Source organism: Columba livia, chromosome 5, assembly GCF_036013475.1.
Source record: "Columba livia isolate bColLiv1 breed racing homer chromosome 5, bColLiv1.pat.W.v2, whole genome shotgun sequence".
NCBI classification, from domain to species: domain Eukaryota; kingdom Metazoa; phylum Chordata; class Aves; order Columbiformes; family Columbidae; genus Columba; species Columba livia.
In genome coordinates this window covers 16,073,423-16,092,237 of record NC_088606.1, presented here as the reverse complement: position 1 = coordinate 16,092,237, position 18,815 = coordinate 16,073,423, and the positions used below count along the sequence as shown (strand labels likewise).

Sequence of the window (18,815 nt, the reverse complement as noted above, 5' to 3'; positions counted from 1 at the left end):
TGCAGAGAACTGAAGGTGGTGCCTAAACTATTTTTTGAGGAGAATATTTTACCTTCTTAAAGGATCCACTGCTGCAAAGTGTTGTCTTCTTGCAGGAAAACACTGCAGACTTTCCGGCAGAAGAAAACAATTGCCTAAAAGTCTGTTTCCCAGTTACAAAGCAGTGGTTACAAGTGCTCGCACCAAAGCTCCCGACTGGTCCCCTCACAGCCAGCACGAGGCAGAGAAGGTCTGTGCCAGTAACTCTCCTGTCGGTAAAATGGGAGTGCTGAGGCCTGGAAGAGAGGAGCCAGCCTTCTGCTCTCCATCAGCAGAAAGGAGCTTTGTTTGCAGATCACCCAGCTCATGGTCACACCTGCAGCTGAGACATGCTCTTTGGATCCTGACTTTGGGGTCCATGAGGACACAAGCCAGAAAAAAGGCCCTGCAGTGCAGCTTGCCTCAATACCCCTTTTACTTTACCATGAACATCTTATACTTTAATGTGGTGGAAGAGAATGAGAGAAAACAACACTGACAGTGAAGAGGACAATAAAGTCACATGTATTGCTGGGCAGTCACAGAAGGGACACACAGAAAAGGTCACATTGCACTTTATGCTTGTGCAAATCTAGAGTAGCTCAGTTAACCTCATGAATTTAATACAGATTAGGACAAACAGGAGAGAACATATTTAGTGCTATAGAATTCAGGAAAGATTAATTAAGAAGTGAGATTTCCACTGGTGGGATTCTTGGGTATCTCCTGCCAATGAACTGAACTTTGTGTGTTTCATAAAAAAAAAAAAAAAAAAAAGGCCAAGTCAACTATCTGTAAGGGTGTCCTGAAAAAGAGGACTCAATAATCCATTAATTTCATCAAACATGGATTTAGAACATAGAAGTAATGCTGAATGCTGCTACAGCATTAGGCACCAACCTACATCACAAAAATCAATGCAGAACATCCACTGAAGTGGGACCCATGTTTTCCACAAGAGAAGGTTAATTTGCTGTGTTTGAGCCACAGGCGGTGTCCATGCTGCAGCAAAATTGCGGCTTCTGGCCTCCCCTGGATGTTTGAGTGAACAGGCAATGCCTTTGTCCCACTGCAGCGCCACCAGGAACAGTGCATGGGAAACATCAGCAGAGAAGATAAGGAGCAGAATGGTGGTAAAGGAAAGTAACTACCCTTTTCTATTTTTTAAGGTTTTCTCTCTTCCACTGCTTCCAAAACTTCTCTGTCTCTTGCAGCTCCATGCAGATGCCTACAGAATTAATTATGAAGGCAAATATATAGCTGCAGTTGCAGATCATGAGACAGTTGTGGTGTGAAATCCTTATTCTGCTGTAGTTGGTTTGCTTCCATTATATCAAATGGCTGATGAGATTTCATTATTGTGTCAGGCAGATGTGGAGGCAGCAGAGCAACAACTGCTTGCTCTCTCATTTCTGGCCTGTGGTATCTAAGTTGTAACCTGCTCACTAAGGCCAGTGAAAATTCAGGTCCCTGGACACTGGAACCATCAGTAGTTAGTGGGCAATGAGTAAATGTCAGGGCATAAGCGGGACTGTGAATTGAAGCACCCTTGGGCAACTTCCTTAGGTACAGCTAGCATTTGCCCACAGAATCAAAGCTTTACCAACCCGGCTGCATCACAGGAATCATCTGCTCTTACTGTGACCTGTTCTCAAACACAAGCCAAAGTACCAGATGTGAGTAGCTGCTCTAATGGGACTTTCCCTTCTCTGGTCCTGGAGCACAGACTAGAAATCTTTCACATCATCTGGATTTCATCAGGCTATGGGCTGAACAAAGCCTGCACGGCTTCTGTATTTATAATCAATGCTAAAATCACCAAGCATGAGGGCAGCAGCCACAACTCTTGGTCAGAACTTTCTGGGCTTGGCTCTGTAATGCCATGAAACAGCCACTTGGTGTAATCAATATAAACCAATGGACTGCCACTGACAGGTGCTGCTTTCATTGACCATTTCTCATTCTTAATTCTCCACTGGCTTCCATAACATGCAGCAATATGACAAATACATTCATTATTGTGACCCATCTATAAGGAAAAAAAGCCTTTTCCAGGTTCCAGAAGCCATGGACGAGTTTGTGCGTATTAATGGGTGTAGTTCTATTAGTGGAAGATCAGATTAGAGTTACCTCTGCCTGGGGACAGTTCAAACTGTGCTCTTTCTCCTACCACTAAGATGTAATAAGACTTAATACTGATGTTGTTAAAGGGTGGGATATTATGACTAACTGCTCAATAGTTCATCAAGTCTCAAAAATGTCCTCACAAACTCAAACTGGGAATTAGAAGCCCACTTCTGACTGACACAGTTGTGTGAAGGACTGACAATCTTCCCAGCAGCACCTAAAACTTATGCCTTACAGCTGTCAATCCTTTAGCATTGGTTTTGAAAGCTGCTTCATTTTGAAACTGTCATTTTATTGCCATACCAGCTGCAACACCTGTCTTCCCAGTTATCTCCTTCTGCGTCTGAACTGGTGGGAAATACTGGGCTTTCCCAGTTGTTCCTCATCTCTGTTCCTTCCCCAGCCCAGGAACCAGATGCCTTATGGTTGCTCAGGTTTGTCTTTGCCTTCCTATGATGACCACACTGCCAATTAGTCACTCACATTGCTCCTACCCAGATTCTTTTACCAATCCAGCATTTGATTCAGAGCAAACTGGATGAGATTGAAATGTTATTTGTTATATGCCTTGCTTTTAGATCGACTGAAAGGAGCTGTAAAATACTATTGCTTTTCAAGCTCATCCTCCAGGAAGAATTAATGTGAAATGGCCTTATTATCAAGCTATCTTTTGCTTTCCTTGGAGATTTCTGCAGGGTAAGATACTCAGGCTAACCGTAGCAAATCCTAGCATTAGAAAAATCTGTGAAGGGACACTTGCCTGGGGGTAGAACTTCAGAGAAGGAGAAATATTTTGTCTTCATCTGCTGCTTCTCTCCCACCTGCTTGCTGGGTTTATAGGCATTTGTGTTTGGTGAACTTTTGTCTTTGCTGCCCAGCTACTCTGTTTTGTTTGATCACACAGCAAGGTCAGAATCTTGTATTTCTCACTCCATTTGTTGCTATGGGAATGACTCTGCTATCACTAACACGGCATTACCATGTCTCTGCAGGACTGAAGATGAGGCGCACAGGAGCTGTGAGGGTTTGATGCTTTCAGCAAATTTGCAGTGATAAGCCATTAATATATGGGGGCTCCAACCTGCACACACTGAAATCCATGGGAGATTTACTATTAACTTTAGTGTCTGCAGCAGGATTATGCACAGAGACAACTAAATGAAGTCGGGTTTGGGAACTACTTGTCCATGAAGTTCAACCAGATACTTTTACAAATTGATTGGGCACTTGTATGCCTAAGTTCTGGTGTTCTTGTGCACATGAAGCCTACATTAGTTCTGTTGCTTTGTACTTTCTGAACAATTGGTGATTTTTTTTTTTATTTTTTTGGTGTTACAGTTTTAGGACAGAGAATTTTGAAGGAGACACAGTAACTTTTAACAGGAGAGATGATGCAGTTGGAAAAAGCAGGGAAACTTGTGGGCACTGACTCCCTCTCCTGAGGGTGAAAAAAGCAGCATTTCAATTTTCCTAAGACAAAGTCAAGGTATTTTTTTAGGTGTGTGCTGAGACAGAGAGATGCTTTCAGGCTGTGGTGACCTGAGACTATGGCACCAACAGGGAATTCAGGAGGCCAAGGTTCAAACCTTTGCTCTGCTGGGCTCAGAGTGATCAGGGCTGTATGCGTCTACTTGGAGTAAAGACCACACTCCCAACCCTTTAGCACATGATTCTGGGTTAGAAAAGGACAGTCTGACATAGCTCCACCCTTGCAAAAGACAGTTTGAACATTTGATTTCCATGTAAGATCAAAAGTGGTAACCACAACCTTTGTGATGCAGTGGAATTCCCTTTCTCCAGTCACTCCAGCTACTGGCATCAGTACGGCTTACTACCCAGCACCCACAGTGCCTGCAGTGCATGTGTCAGATCTAGACTCCACAAAATATTCTGAAACCAAATCTTCCTCTGAGGAAAACTGGCAAAGCTCCAGTGAAGTCAACAGAACTTTAATTTCCACCATCTTAGAATAACAGCTGGAATACCTGTGTATCGAGCCAAAGTGTCAGAGACATTTTTGAAACACACATGGAAAAGGAATAGGTTGACATTTAAAAAGAAAATATACTTTTAAAGTTCACCATCAAGGAGAAATGTCCTCCCCCTTCTCCCTCAAAATACCAGGACAAGCAAGGACTGTCAAGGGGTAGATGGCTGTGTTTTCTGTAATGCTAAATGCATGCTTGTTACCAAATGAACTGCACTGGCTGTGAACATTCACATTTGTACTTGATTCATGTTGGGGTGTTTGAATGACAAGCATCTGTTTAGATCTAGGGAGTCCTCAGCACTTAAATCTGTTTGCAGTTAATAACTCCTTACTAAACGCACCGTGAAAAATCACTTGGATGGGGAACAGCAGAAAAGCACTTTAGAACTTGCTACATAATATTCCTGTGTAAGTTGCTGAAGTATTTTGCTAAAAATCAGTGCACTCCCTTGTTCGCTGTTGACCACATTCCAGGATATATGAAAACACACAATCTAGCTATTTGAGGGAGCATCTTATACCATGCTCATTAGTGGGTTGTTGCCTGACAAAAATCACACCTGCACCACTGAATCAGTTATCCAGTAGAAAAAAAGATTTAATCTGGTTTCATTCCTCTTACCTTAGAGCATTTCACTGAGAGACTGTCCTGGGTAACGCACGGCTGTCTGAAAACTCCTGCTCTCCCCATGGATAAAGGGACCAATGCCCTAGTGTCCTAGAGACACTACACAGAGACACCAACAGCCATGCTGCTTCATGACAGTGCTGCACCCTACCCAAGCAGCCTATATTCTACAGCAGTCGGTGCAGACGTGTAGGGACTAAAGCAAGCATAAATAATTTCTCCTTAATATTCTCAGGCTCCAACTGCTTTCAGCTCAGGCAGTTTCCTGAGCATGGAGCAGCTTGTCCATCTAGCTGACGCTCAGTGAATGTTTCTTCCAGATACTTGACCAGTTTCCCCTTGAACCTATGCAAACTTTAAAAGTTCTCAATATCCTTTAGCAAGGAGTTCCACAGGTCAACCAACTGACATGAAGAACAAACCCCTTGTGTTAGCTTTGAACCTGGCTTCTAGTTTTTTCTTGTGGAAAAGGTGGAGGGTCAACTCCCATCTACACTCCCTGCACCACGCATGATTTCAAAAACCCAGGACTTAAATGCTCAGACAGGATGAACCCAGGCCTGCATCCACAGTGAGCAGATCACAACATAACAGGCTTAAACTATAGCAATAGGTACAGATGACGTACATCTTAATAGGAAGAATAGACAGGCCTTAGAAAGGATCACCTACATAGGTATGAATTCTACCGCTTCATTATTCCTCTGATAATAAGCAGAGCTGCCAGGAATGCTGTAACAGCAGCTTACCATATATCCCTTTCATTCTGAACATGAGCATGCCATCATCAAGCACCATCTTTATCAGTGATATTGTGCCTCTGAGAGGCCCTCAGTTTCTGCCACTTCAGATCCCCACTGGGTACTAATTCAGTTGCAACTCACAGAGGTGGGTTATTGCCAACAAGAAGAGATCAGTTCCAGGGGGGAGCACTGGCTGCACTCTCAAACCAAAGCAAACTGGGTTTTTACCTCAATGCAAGATAGTTTGGAGCTGGGCCCCTCATCCGTTCTCAACTCAGAGCCATGAGCATCTCTAAGATAAGCAACATATTGCAAATCACTGCTGGTCTTATCCAGAGGAAAATAATTTGGGGTAGTTGGATTCTACTGTCTCCATAGAGCTGGGTGTCCAACATGCTCCTGGGCAAAGGCATGTCTCATTTCCATACACCACAGCAACCTCTGTTCATCAGAGGTTATGTGACTTTTGCAAGAAGAGAGGAGCCACTGGGTTCAGAACTGTACTTTCCTAAATGCAAACACTGCCCAGGTTAGGCAACCGGCACTGAGGAATGAGTAAGGATAGCTGGGACCCCTTTGAGTCCTGTGCTTATCAATCTCCATCTCATAAAGAGCTACCAGAAGGAACATGCTGAAGGGAGGTTAACTGAGGTCACACAAGCAATTTTAGCTCTGATATCTTCTATCTTCAGATTGCTTGACTTTGCAATGTTAACATTGTTTTCAATTCTGAAGAGCATAAATGTATGTACATAAATAAATAAGTAGGCAGACAAATTACAGGCTTTGTTTTCTCCCTTAGGGGAGATTCTCGAGTATCTCAACATGGCTGGATGATAAGACAGAATCTTTGATGAAGGCTTCATTTAAAAAAACAGAAAATGAGGAAGAGCCAGCAGTTTGTATCTGTGGTTTCAGCTGTCACATATGGCAGATATTTCAGAATTTCTGTTGCAAAGTTGCTTAGAACTAAGTACTCTGCCACATGCTACTGTGACACAAAGAGATTTATAAAGGTTAGTTTCTGTGTGTATATAAAACATGACATGCTTTTAGGAGAACCATGCCACAGGACAAGGGCTACAGCCTGATCCGTTAAAGTAGCACTGATTTCTATAATACTTTAGGCCTAAGCAGGCAGAAAAAGTCCCTGGTTTGGTCCCCTCTTTGGCACGTAAGCAGTGGAAACTACTTGCTTTTTATCTGGAAAGTGTTTGATATGTGATAAAAGTTATGAAGCACTGTGGAAGATTAGTAAAGTGAGATATTATCTATATCTCTGAAAGAGATATTGTAAACTGAGGGAAAGATACTTTTTAATTAGTCTTTTCCATTTGACTAAGAAGGTAATTGTACAGAAGATTTCAAGTGGCCAACATACAACAGCACTTTAGGAAAACAAATGGGCCGCATACTTCCAATAGAGAAGCATCACTAACACGAGCATGTATACACAGTGCTGTGAGTGTCTGTAAAGTGACTTTCAGCCATGAAGAATTCCTGTCATATCTGCACTTGTGCAGAGCAGAGCGCATTACTGTTCTCCTCCTGGCAAGCTGTGGCAGTTCTTGCTTTGCACAGCTTCCTGAATGACTGCATTAACTTGATTGACTCCAGATCAATGGTGTCTCTAAATAAGATTAAATTACATGTTCCTCTGTCTGTGTGTTACAGGAGATTACTCTTAGTAGAATCTCAAAGGAAGCAATTAGCTGACCACTGATGTAATGAATCCTAATTATTTTGTTTGTACAAACAATAAAGCCAGAATCATTTGTTCAGCAACGACGTGTTATTACTCTGAGCACTTGAGAAAATAAATCAGACGGTGCTATCTAGACCTGTAAATAATGAGCTTTTGACTTCCTATTTATGCCAAGAATGGTCATGGAATATTTTCAGGTAGCTGGGAGCCAACCTTTGAAAGTAACATTTATCATAGTTATTATTGAATATTTGCTCGATTGTGTCCTTGAGTGTGCTAGGTGCCCTGCAGAAATATCCATCTACATTGCCCTGTCACTGGCACCTGCTAAAAATTCACTGCAGCATGTGCAATTTCCTGCAACTGTTTTTTGTTAATCAACAAGAAGTCGCTCACATCTCAATCATTAGCCCGTACTGTTCCTAAGGGCACCAGTGCCTAGGGGCATGTCCTCAGCAAAGGATGAATGATCAGAAAAAAAGCACATTAATATACATGGAGCAGGCTCTATTCTGCCCAACATTTGGCCATGCAGGTTAGAAACAGAATAAAACCAGAAGGCAATGGAATGAGATTGGCCACAGCTGGATCTTCCTTTTCTCCGGGTTGATCTGCTGCTGCTGCAAAATATTCACAGCTCAAACAGGAGAGACAAGAAGTCACTGGGGACCTTGTGTTGCAGAAAGCAGAGATCAGTCCAAAAAGAGCTGAAATTCTGCCACCTCTGCTGATTTTGTGTAACCCAAAAGCATGAGGGAGCTGACAAATTAAGAGCTAACCTGATCCCATTGCCTGCAGGCTCCCTGGATGTTGCAAGTACAGTGATGCAGCCCCCAACCATGTGGACTTTCTGCAGGTATTATCTCCCTAGATCAGCCATTCTCTCAGGGTACTTGGTTTCCTTCACCATGGTTTTGAAAGGATATTCAAAACACAAAAATATTTTGCCTAATCTTTCTTTCATTTCTAGCCATACATTAGGTGTTAAATATGAACTGAAAATAAACTGCAAAGCCATGAATTCTGCAGTTCTGCTTTTCCTCTTCTCTCAGCCTGAACAATGATGCACCCAAAAGGGATCAACACGATTTTCTGGTTCTCTTAAGCAGTGCTCAACAATCTCATGGCAACACAGGTTCACGTCCTGATAAAAGCCTTAGCCTGAATGAAAAAGCCATCTCTGCTTACAGCACTTGGATTCTCACCATAGTGACCCTGTTTAAATACAGAATGAATGTTCTGAAGTCAGCAAAATCCCACTGAAGTGAGCAAGGCGTAAGTTACTGCAACATTTGTACTGGCTGAAGGGAAATGGCAGATCCCTTGTTGGTGCAATGGGAGCCATTTCCTTCATACTTAGGAGGCATTTCAGTTCTTCGTTCCTTTGTAACCCAAGCTGTTTCTCTTTGTTTGTGTTCAGTAGCTATTAAAAACTCATAGAATGCTTTTTTGTGCTCTTGCTGTAGGCCTAATTGACAAATGTTTGCTGCCTGCCATTATGTTATTCCAGTATCCTTGAAAATTAACTGCAGACTTTAGTCTCCTTAGGAGAAGTTAAGGAGGAATAAATGGCACCTAACCCAAAGTAGGTGGGACAGATGAATTAAAAAATTATATCTAATTGTGCAGTGCCTAAAGCTGTTGTTTTCTCTTATTCTCCCCGACAAATGACCCAAAAGCAGAGAATTGATCGGTCTTCTGGAATACCCTTTTAGGCCTCTTCTAGGGAAAAGCAGCCCTACTAAATGTTTGGCTGACTCCACACCAAGTATTAAAATGCAATATTGCTTTTCCAGCCTGAAAAATTCTGGTGACCTTACTGGCTGACCAACAGTACCGAACAATCAATTCTGAGTGACACAGGCAAGAACAGAAACTCTTTGGGGGTTTTCAGGAAGGCTGAACTAAGGCCAAAACCATTCAAGGGATATATGAAAACTACCTTAAATTGGTCAGTGTTTCACTGGGGAAAAAATATCAGAGATGCTACTCCACATTTGAGTACCAGAGGAATATATCATAGGAATGAGGAAAGTCTTGATTTCTGGCCATACTAGAAGTGCACTGTACTGCACCCGTTAAATATTGGTCTCTTCTAAAGAGATGTTGCAACAGAAGAAATCAAGGGTCTGATTTAGCTTAAGAAGATTATGGGATTATGCTCCTGTAACACGTTATTCATTCACTCTGTTTTGGGCAATGAAAGCCTTATTCTATTCCTTCTGAAAATAAATGGAAAGTGAGATGACAGTACAAAGTAGAAGCTAACAGTGTCTATAAACAAAGCAAATTGTGACAGAGAGAAAGTCCCAGTTCAACACTGCTCAGGTCAACAGAAAAACTCACTGACTTTATGAAAATGGGATCAAAAATGCTGCTGGGGTTTAATAAGAAACTGGCAACATTTTGTTTTCTTTAAGCTTCTCCTTATCGTCCCCTGTACTGCTTCTATTTCTTATGTCATCACTTCCAAAAGAAAATCCTTCACAGAAGGAATTCTGCTGCTTAGAATAAGGATTAGTCTAATAACATTACACAAATCTCTTGACTTTCTCTGTTTTTCTGCATTAGAAAGAAGGTGGGCTGAATGATCCAAAGACGTTTTTTCAGAAGTGTCTAAAGACTCAGAAGTCCCATTTTCAAAATTATTTTAGGCACTTGGCCCCTAACTGCTTAAAGAGAGACATTTGGGCTCTTCCTTAGTCTCTTTTGAAAAATGAACTAAGTTCATATAGAACGTAAATGTATAAAAACTGAATTATCTTACTCTCCCAGGAGATGGATATTTAGTTTATAGAGATACAGTAAACACAACAAGAATAAAAACTCTGTAATATTTTTCCTTTTAAATACTGGAGAAAATCAACTCCTTTAAGAGAGGTTCTTAATAAGCCAATTAATCTCAAGAATCTTTAGAAAAGTTTAGTTTAAAATAGTTATCTGCAAAATGTCTGATGAAACATTTTTTAGCTTCATGATAGGAAACTGTCATACCTTTCTGAATCTGTCTGGTTCTTCCAAAGATCCAGGACTCTGTTTCAAACGAGAGAGAATGGAAAAAAAAAGCCAGCATGAACTTATTCTTTCGAATTCACAGTCTCCTGGAGAGAGTGAACCAGCAGGAGATTTTTTTAAATGAGCTTTTTAACACATATTAGGCAGAAAACCGAAATATTTTCCGGTTCTTGACCATTTTAATCCGATGGGCAGTTCTCCCAGCAATAGCTTTGACTTTACTGACACCTATTGGCTCTATTTATGCTTACACGAAGTTTTGGTCAACGAAGCATAACTCATTACAAGCAATGGCAAACAATTCTTAGAAATATGCTCTTTATTAATAGAGGGTATGGTTACCTTCCATGGACTTGAAAAGATTTATATTCTAAGTAAGCTTGGAATTTGAAGAAAATTTTCAGGTGCCTCAAATTTTAGGTACTTGAGTTCAGATACCTTTAAAAGCACTTGCATAGACCAAATGCAGACCTGTAAAGTCTAATCCTCTGATTAAGGTATCTTGAAGTTGAACACATAAAGTAAGTAGTTAAGCTAGAAAAAAATATTAATTATGCATGTTTACGCTAAGAACATGGCAATTTCTTTAGCACACCATGCAATATCTTATATACAGGGGTGAATTCTCACATCCTTAGCATGTCATATATATAACAACTTGGTAACTTCTCTAATTATTTGGTTCTTGCATTGAAATGCTTCCTCTCTATTTAATTCCAAATCCTTATCCTGTAAAGATGATTTCAAAAAGGACTTTGAGAAGAAGGGTCTTTCTATGCATGGACACTTTTTCAGTCAGTTCAGTGAGTAGCTATTCTGATCACTCTGTGCCATGCCGGGAGACACAAATAATGAACAGTGAACATACTCTTGCTATGTGAACTGTTAAAAAATAGTTTACTGGAGAATGTTGTGTGAAGAAAGGGCACAAGCCTAGAAATCCATGTGCCCAGAACTAGGTATATATTCAAATATTCATACACATGAACATCTCACAGTCCCTGAGTGCAGGTTTGCCAAAAGCCAGTTGTAGTTCTGTTTTGAACCTTCTATTCTGAGAAATATTCTGAGCAGTCCTTACAAAGGGAAGAGGATAACAACTCTTATTTTAATACAATCCTTATATTTATAAATATATGGCTATGTTTGTTAACTATACAAATTGTTATTATATAAATTATATATAAATTATTACATAAATTAAATATAATTTACACGTGGCTATGTTTGTTCTGTCTTTGATAGCATTTACTAAGGGAGGTTTTAATCAAGCAGACACACACATATACTGCTCAATTATGACTAGCAATGTGAAGCAACCTAAAAGAGCAATAGCAGAGATCAGCAACTGTGAACTGAGTGCTGTCACCTACCGGTGAACTCACGGACGCTTTCAGTTTAGATTTGTAGAGCGTCCATTGGTGACAGAGGTCCGCCATATCTCCAGCGTCAGGATAAAAATAACGAAGGCCCTCAAAGAGACGCTCACGATCAGGTATGTGAGATTGCAGCTCCTGCAGGCAAATACAAGGTCAACAGCAACTCAGAATTCAAGAAATCCCCACATTTTAAACATAGCATTCAAAAGAACAGTGGTACTAAGTCAAACTGCTGCAGGTATTCTGGAATAGCGCATTTATTTTTGTTATCACTTTTTGACCTGAAATGACATAAAAGGGTCCACTTATCTGCAGGACTCCTGTGGCCTTGGTTATTTCCGTTCGTCTAATTTCTTACAGCATCCATTGTCATTACATCTGGCTACATTCAACGGAAAAATAAAGAAGCCAAATACCAGACACTGATTTTAATCAAATTCTTTTCATGGACACTTTTGCCACATCACATCAGAAATGTCCAGTCCAACAGCCTGATGCCAGGCTGCTCCCCTCTCCTCTACCACTCTGGTGCTAGCAGATCTTTCTTAGTAGAAGGGGTGAAATACTTGTCCTAAATTATTGAACTTCATCTACTCTAGAGTCTTCTAAAGAAGAGTGTAGTGTTTGAGCGATTATTTTTGTGTGTTTTGGGGATTTTTGCCTGTTTATTTTGTGGATTTTATTGGAATTTTTTTGTTGTTGTTGTTGGGTGTGTGTGAGTTGGGAGGCTGGGTTGGTTTGTTATAAATTCTGAAAGATTTTGCACTTATTGCAATCTTTTCCTCCATCTTCATCCCCTGAAAACTAACCTCCAGTTTAGTCTGGCGTGCTTGAATTTCCTCTGTGGAAGATGAAGGCCCAGCAAGAATTTTGGTCAGTTTGGTGTTTTCTCCTTGTAACCACTCTTCAAAGTCACGTAGGAGCTTCAAGTGGCTGCTTGTATTTTGCCCTTCTATTGTCTCCTAGGTTACAGAACAACATGAACAAAATAGCCCTTATGGTTATATCATATGCTCCCTCTGAAGGCCTGATTTCAAGATCTTAACCTCCAAATTTGTAACCCATAATATCAAGTTAAGCCAATAAATTTGTTCTTGTGAAGCTGATATTAAGGTAGATACAGAGTCTCCCTCTCACCTGTTTATGGTTGGGATCATCATCTAAAAGACGGAATGCAGGTCCAGACATCCAGCTCCTGTCCATAAAGGCTATTTTCTTCTTATCAGCCACTGGTCTATTTAACTGCCACTTTTTGAGAAGACTTGAAAACACAAAACCGGAGACATCAGTGCAGTGAAATATGTAATGATGAGACATCCACATTTTGACCAAGGCTACAGAGGACACCTCTGGTGAAATAGCGCTATTATTATTATAATATTATTATTACTATTAGTAGTACTAGTACTAATTAAGTTCTTTCCAACATCTTTTTAATGAAAGATCAAGACAGGCAGGAGTGTCTCAAAGCAGCACCAGTCCTCTAGTTCTAACATTTCCAAATGTTTTGTTTTCTTTTATTCAGAGGAAGGAGGGACCATAAAAAATACTACTTTGGCAACTTACCTTCCAGTCAGGCAAGTAGTACAAGCAGTACAATCAAGCCTTCCTCAATTTAGTGAGTCCATTTTTATGCCTATTCTGACACTATGCATGAATATACTCACACACGTAGCACAGTATCAAATTTTAATACAGACTAGCAAATATGAGCAGCAGTCGGACTCTTCACAGTGAGGGCAAAATAAATTAAGTCTACATTTGCTAGATAAGAGAGGATTTTAGCTCTGTTTATACTCTTGCAGGTTTTCAAAAGGCACAAATCCCCATCCAGACACAGCTTCCTTGGAGATATCTCCAGATCAGACAGTGAGAACAGGAAGGTGAGGCAGAACTGCAGAAGTCCCCCAGTCTATGTCCTGTTTCCTCTGATAGGGACTGGCAGTACAGGGGTGAGCCAGGTCCTAAGGAGACACTGCCTGCTCCAAGCATGAGGTAAAGGCAGCTCCATAGACTGCTCTGGTCTCTGGATTCTCTAAAATAGTTTTTTTTTAAAGTAATGATCTCCAGTTAAAAAAGATTAAACAAAATCTCACCTTGCTCCTAGCATTGTAACAGAGCTATTTACTTTCACAGCGCAGAGCATAAAGCATCAAGTATGTCTAGTCATACAGCAGTAAGGAGCATCCCCTTGAAAGGACATGAGGGAGACATACACAAACACTTACCCATTTGCCATCTCCTTCAGTGACCTCCACGACTCATTCAGCTGATCCAGCTCTGCCTGGACATGGGCAGCCTCCTCTGGAGAAGAATTCTCCATGACCAGCTGGCCATGAGCTTCCACAATGTACAGTTGGATCTCCTTATCTGGAAACTCAGCTAGGCATCTCTGAAACGTACAGCCCTTACAGTTACTTCTAGGTATCCTGGGTAAAGCAGAGGCTATGTCAGACTGAAGGCCATGCTCAGTCCAGGACTATGCTGGTTCTGTTGGCACTAGCTAGAACATACCTAGCGGGAAAAAAAATATGCTGTGGATTCTTGCAAAGAGCCAACATAGGTCAAAGAGCTGATGGGAAAACTTAAAGGGCACAAACTTGTCAATGCATCCCTGTAGCCTTCCCTTCCCATGAGATATCTTGGTTTCCCACATGAAGGAAAAAGCTCTCAGCTGAAGTAACCTGCCAGAGTGAATCTAGCATGCAAAATACTGCTACACAGAGATAAGCCAACAGCTGTGGAACAGCTTAGTTCAACGCAGTACAAAGTTAGCTAACAGGGTCAAAATGTTCAATGCATCAATGCATACATGCAGCCAAAAGTAGGTATTGTCCAGAGAGATCATCCTGGGAGGAAGAGTTCTTTTTAAAACTACTTATCTTCTCATAATGCTTTATCCATCTCAACAGTTCTTCAGCCATTTCTCACTGTACTTGTCTTTTACCTAGCTCCACAGCCCTCAGTACAAGGCAAAGCAGTGAGGCAGCAGCAACCAACCGTTATCACAGGAGGATCAAACCATCATTACTCTCCCCAGCCTGGAAACCCTTGCTAGAAAAGCACTGCCCTTAATGTCTGAATGGTGCAAAATTAATAATTAACATCTTATGCCAATATATTTTTCTCACCTCGAGGTCTGCAATCCTGTCCTCAGTGTTCTCCCCTTCATCGGCTTCCTGATAGGACTCAATCTTCTCCATGGCTACTGTGATCCACTGCTGGAGGTCAGAAAGTCTGTCATTATACGCCAAATGCTTCTGAAGGTGCTCTTCAATCTGCTGCACCATCATCTACAAATGATAAAAATATGTCAGCAACTAAACCCAGACAACAAGCCATTTCATTACTGGAGTCAGTGACTACTGACACAGAATCTCAGGGGCAAAAAGGAAGAAAAACAGCTGTTAATGAGACACAAAAAACTTTAGCACCAGTGGCATAGAAAACACCTGCAAGCTCCTGCAGGCCTGAATTCAACCACATGGGGGGGCATTAAGCACTAGAATAGCTTCAACTGAAACAAAACAAATAATATGTTGGGGTTTTTTTAATGCCCCAGTGAAAATTAAATACATCTTATACTCCCTGAATCAGAAATTATTGTACATACATTATTTTTTTTTTGCAAAAGTCCAGTTCAGCGACAAATGGGATTATTGCGATTGAAACTAGAATTCCACAGTACATATTAGGGTAACACTTTACCATATGTATTTTTATGGTGACCTGCATAACTAAGGTAATTTTATAAGGCCTTCTTCTGAGACTGCTTTGGAAGTCCTTTTATAGCTATGTTTACAAGCTACAAAATACCTCAATCAAGTAATTATGCAATTGCAACACTCTTCTCTTATTAACTTTTATGTCACAAAGGAATCTGTGAAGAAGTCCTAACACCTCCACGATAATATAACTATGAAGTCTTCTGGTCAGAAATGTCAGGACCATTACATAAATAATTTATATATATATATATATAAACTGTGTGGATGGTATCCTATCCCAAAGGGAAATTACATTACAGATAATCAGAGAATTCTGGAAGAGTTATCAAAGTCATAAGAATTCAGTGCCTTCTTCCCGTGAAATTAAAATATCTGTTGCTCTAAGCATATAATCTCATATGCTCAGAAACTTTTAAAATATTTTTAAGTAGTGGTAACTGACACCTCTTCAGGCAACTAAAACCCCTCCTGTTACCTCCAGTGATCTCTTCATGGCCTGAGAGTCAGATGAAAGTTGGTTCATTTCATGCCTGTGTGCAGTATTTGACTCAACAAGCTTGTCTACCTCCTCCATTTGAATTGCAAGCTCTGCCAAGTCATCTTGTATTATCTGCCGAGAAAAAGACAGGTTCCATGTGGGTAATGTGCTAGATGTGGCATGGACCTCCACAAAACATACACTAAAAGTAGTTTCATTTGATAGTGTGAGGGGGAAAAAAGACGGAAAAAAACACAACCAAACCACTGTCATTAAGACAATTTTTTTGATGTCTAGAAGTAAATGTTCCTGAAATAAACGGTTGGACATTCCTACATGTTACTAGTTGATAACAAATAAGACAAGTGGCTGAGAATTTGCCAGAGGAGACATGGTATAATTAGCTAAGTACTGCAAGGAACTATGGTGACGACACTCCTTGGTCACCAAGGGTGAAGTGGCACCGCACAGCTCACCATGGTGAAAAGGAAGAGTCACATCCCCTTTCTCTTCCCCTCCTGCTCTTCTCTCCCCTCTCCCAGCTATGCAGTCCCACTGCGTGCATTGAGCAGGCGCTGCTGCATGTTAGACCCTTTGCTGAACCAGTTCAAAACACTAACCAACTGAAAAATGGCCATCTTTTTCTGTTGATTATTTTTATTTGTCTTGGCCAGCTGAATTAGCCTGTGGAGTAAATCCAGCATGTGTTAAGGCTGTAACAAGGTAAAGAGCAGGAAGGGGGGGATGCAGAAGGAGGTGGGACAATGGGAACTCCCTGCTTTTGGAGGGAGTTAGATTGCTTCAGGTTATCTTGTGCAGCAGGAAGGATCAGGATGCATTTTCTTTAGCAATACAACTAGACCAAGAAGGTGTGGCACCAACAGCTTCCAGCTGCTTGTTCCTTCCCTCAAGTCTAGTTTGCCAGTTCTTCAGCTGCATTGCTTCAATTTCATCTACTCCATGCTATAAACTGGACCAAATGAAATTATCTAGCACACAATCAATTGTGGGAGCAAGGTACTGAATACCTAATGCTAATAAAATATGAATAAACAGGACAACAATTAGCTGAGGATATGATGGTCAAACATTACTGTAATGTACCTGGAGTCTCTGGAGTTGTGTCTTTTTACCCAAGAGGTCAGGCCGTGCTTCCTTCTCTAGATCTAATTTGGCTTTGATGGCAGATAATTTCTTCTGCAAAGGTGGGAAACCAGCATCAAAGTCCTTAAGTTGTGATATCAAATTCTGGATGGAGAAAGAAGAAGAAAAAAAAAATCCAGCATTTAATATACATCTCTTGGCATTATCTTTTGTCAATGTCCATTTCACATTCAGAACAAACACCAAGCTACACTACGCAACAGATCACAAATTTATTTGAATATTTGATCAATTTAGAAAAAGGGATTTGGTACAGCTGGTTAGTACTAAATTTATATCTATAAAACAGGCTTAGTAAAAGATTGATCATTGTCTTTGTCACAGGCACAGAGTGTATATGGGTTTTGAAGCTCACCTGGAGTTTGCTCTTGCTTTGCAGCAGACTTTTGTGTAGAATTTCTCTCTCCTTTGAAGCTTCAGCTACTTCTTGCAGGAAAGACACTGCTTTTTTTTCACCAAGGATATTGTTTAGCAAATCTTTCTTCAGCTGTAATGTCACAAACTTCTCTTTGAACTGGGAGCTTTCAGCTAGAGCAGCCTAAGGGAGAAAAATTCTTCCAGTGAAATCATACCAAAAAATAAAAATCATACAACCATGTTATTCTCACACAAGTCACACAACCAAAGCAATATGACAAGGTCAGGTAAAACAGCATGCTGGGCCAACAAGGGGTAACATAAGGTACCTGGACAGGGCCCAGTTAAAGGAAAAGTCTTCCTGACAATGTTAGAAGCACCAGGGCTGCATCCATTTTGTGAACAGAAATAGAGGAAAGCTGTACTATGGAAAGAGTTGTCTGTGCAGAGGAGAGGCCTAAACAACCAACAGAAAGGACAGCTTGAATGCTCATCCCGAGGATAAACTCCATCCCTGTTCACAGACACATTTATTCTGGAGATCACAGGGATGACAAAGTAACAAACACCTTCCTGGGCACATGCAGAAATCATGCATTTTAATCCCCAAACTGAATTACTACACACTTAACAGAGTCCACAGACTTCCCATCCAGGAAGATTTGGGCTAATGCTAAACAACACTACCATCACTGTCAAAGACGTCTGGCACTTTAATTCAGCCTATTCAGTTGACCACTCCAGTTAACCAAACAAAGGGCAGAACATAAGACATTCTCCTACAGCAAGTTAACTCTCGACCTCCACAGTGTGGGGTTTCCTGCCACACTGGGAAGGCCCTTGCAGCAGTTGCTGCCCTGCAGCTGTATGCAGGCAGCTGCTGGCGAGGCTTGGGCAAACACAAACCCCGTATCGGTTTCTGAACTTAGTGACAGGTTTGCTACCTCAATATGAGCCAGCGCTGGCTCTGGAGTCTCCAGAAGCATCTGGACTGATGGCTTCCACTGTTCAAAATCTTGCAGGGGATTTTGGAAGAGTCTTCTCAGCTGGGTTTCTGTATCAGTGCTCATTTTAGATGTCTTGCCTATAACACTGCAAGGATAAAGTGACAGCCGAGAGAAGGATTACAAAGAAATCCAAGTCCAAACATCCAATTCATCAAGGCATGAATTAACACAATACTCATGTGTAAACTCTATCCAACACAAAAGCCTCAGTCTTTTTTACTGTCTGAGCCTGGTGTTGCGTACTGACAGCTGCTCTGTCAGTCAGAGACACCCGACAAAACTTTATTTAGACGCCGTAAGACACATTTGTCTCTCGTGCAACTGCGTATCAGGAATTACTTTGCCTTTCTAGCAGCCAGCAGTCTCCCCTTGTATGTGATCTTTCTTGGCCACTATCACCAGCATGATTTAACAAATCATATTATTGGAGCAGTCTCACTGATTGAGAGGAGGAACAAGCCAAGAGTATCTAGAAT

General features: G+C 41.0%; 1 protein-coding gene across 8 annotated transcripts in view; it reads right to left on the bottom strand.

Moving 5' to 3' along the window:
• The window catches only part of SYNE3 (spectrin repeat containing nuclear envelope family member 3), a 77,552-nt gene that overhangs the window by 10,853 nt on the left and 47,884 nt on the right, over positions 1-18,815 (bottom strand). For 6 of the 8 annotated variants that reach the window (XM_065063564.1, XM_065063565.1, XM_065063567.1 and 3 more), the window contains exons 8-17: positions 18,277-18,424; positions 17,331-17,513; positions 16,916-17,059; positions 15,809-15,943; positions 14,737-14,898; positions 13,834-13,997; positions 12,743-12,866; positions 12,415-12,567; positions 11,600-11,740; positions 10,206-10,244 (exon numbers count right to left, since the gene is read on the bottom strand). In XM_065063564.1, the coding sequence (XP_064919636.1) occupies positions 10,206-10,244; positions 11,600-11,740; positions 12,415-12,567; positions 12,743-12,866; positions 13,834-13,997; positions 14,737-14,898; positions 15,809-15,943; positions 16,916-17,059; positions 17,331-17,513; positions 18,277-18,424 (1,393 nt within the window). Of the gene's footprint in view, positions 1-10,205; positions 10,245-11,599; positions 11,741-12,414; positions 12,568-12,742; positions 12,867-13,833; positions 14,120-14,736; positions 14,899-15,808; positions 15,944-16,915; positions 17,060-17,330; positions 17,514-18,276; positions 18,425-18,815 lie in introns of all 8 variants that reach the window. The other 2 variants (XR_010472789.1, XM_065063562.1) reach the window with 2 other exon arrangements.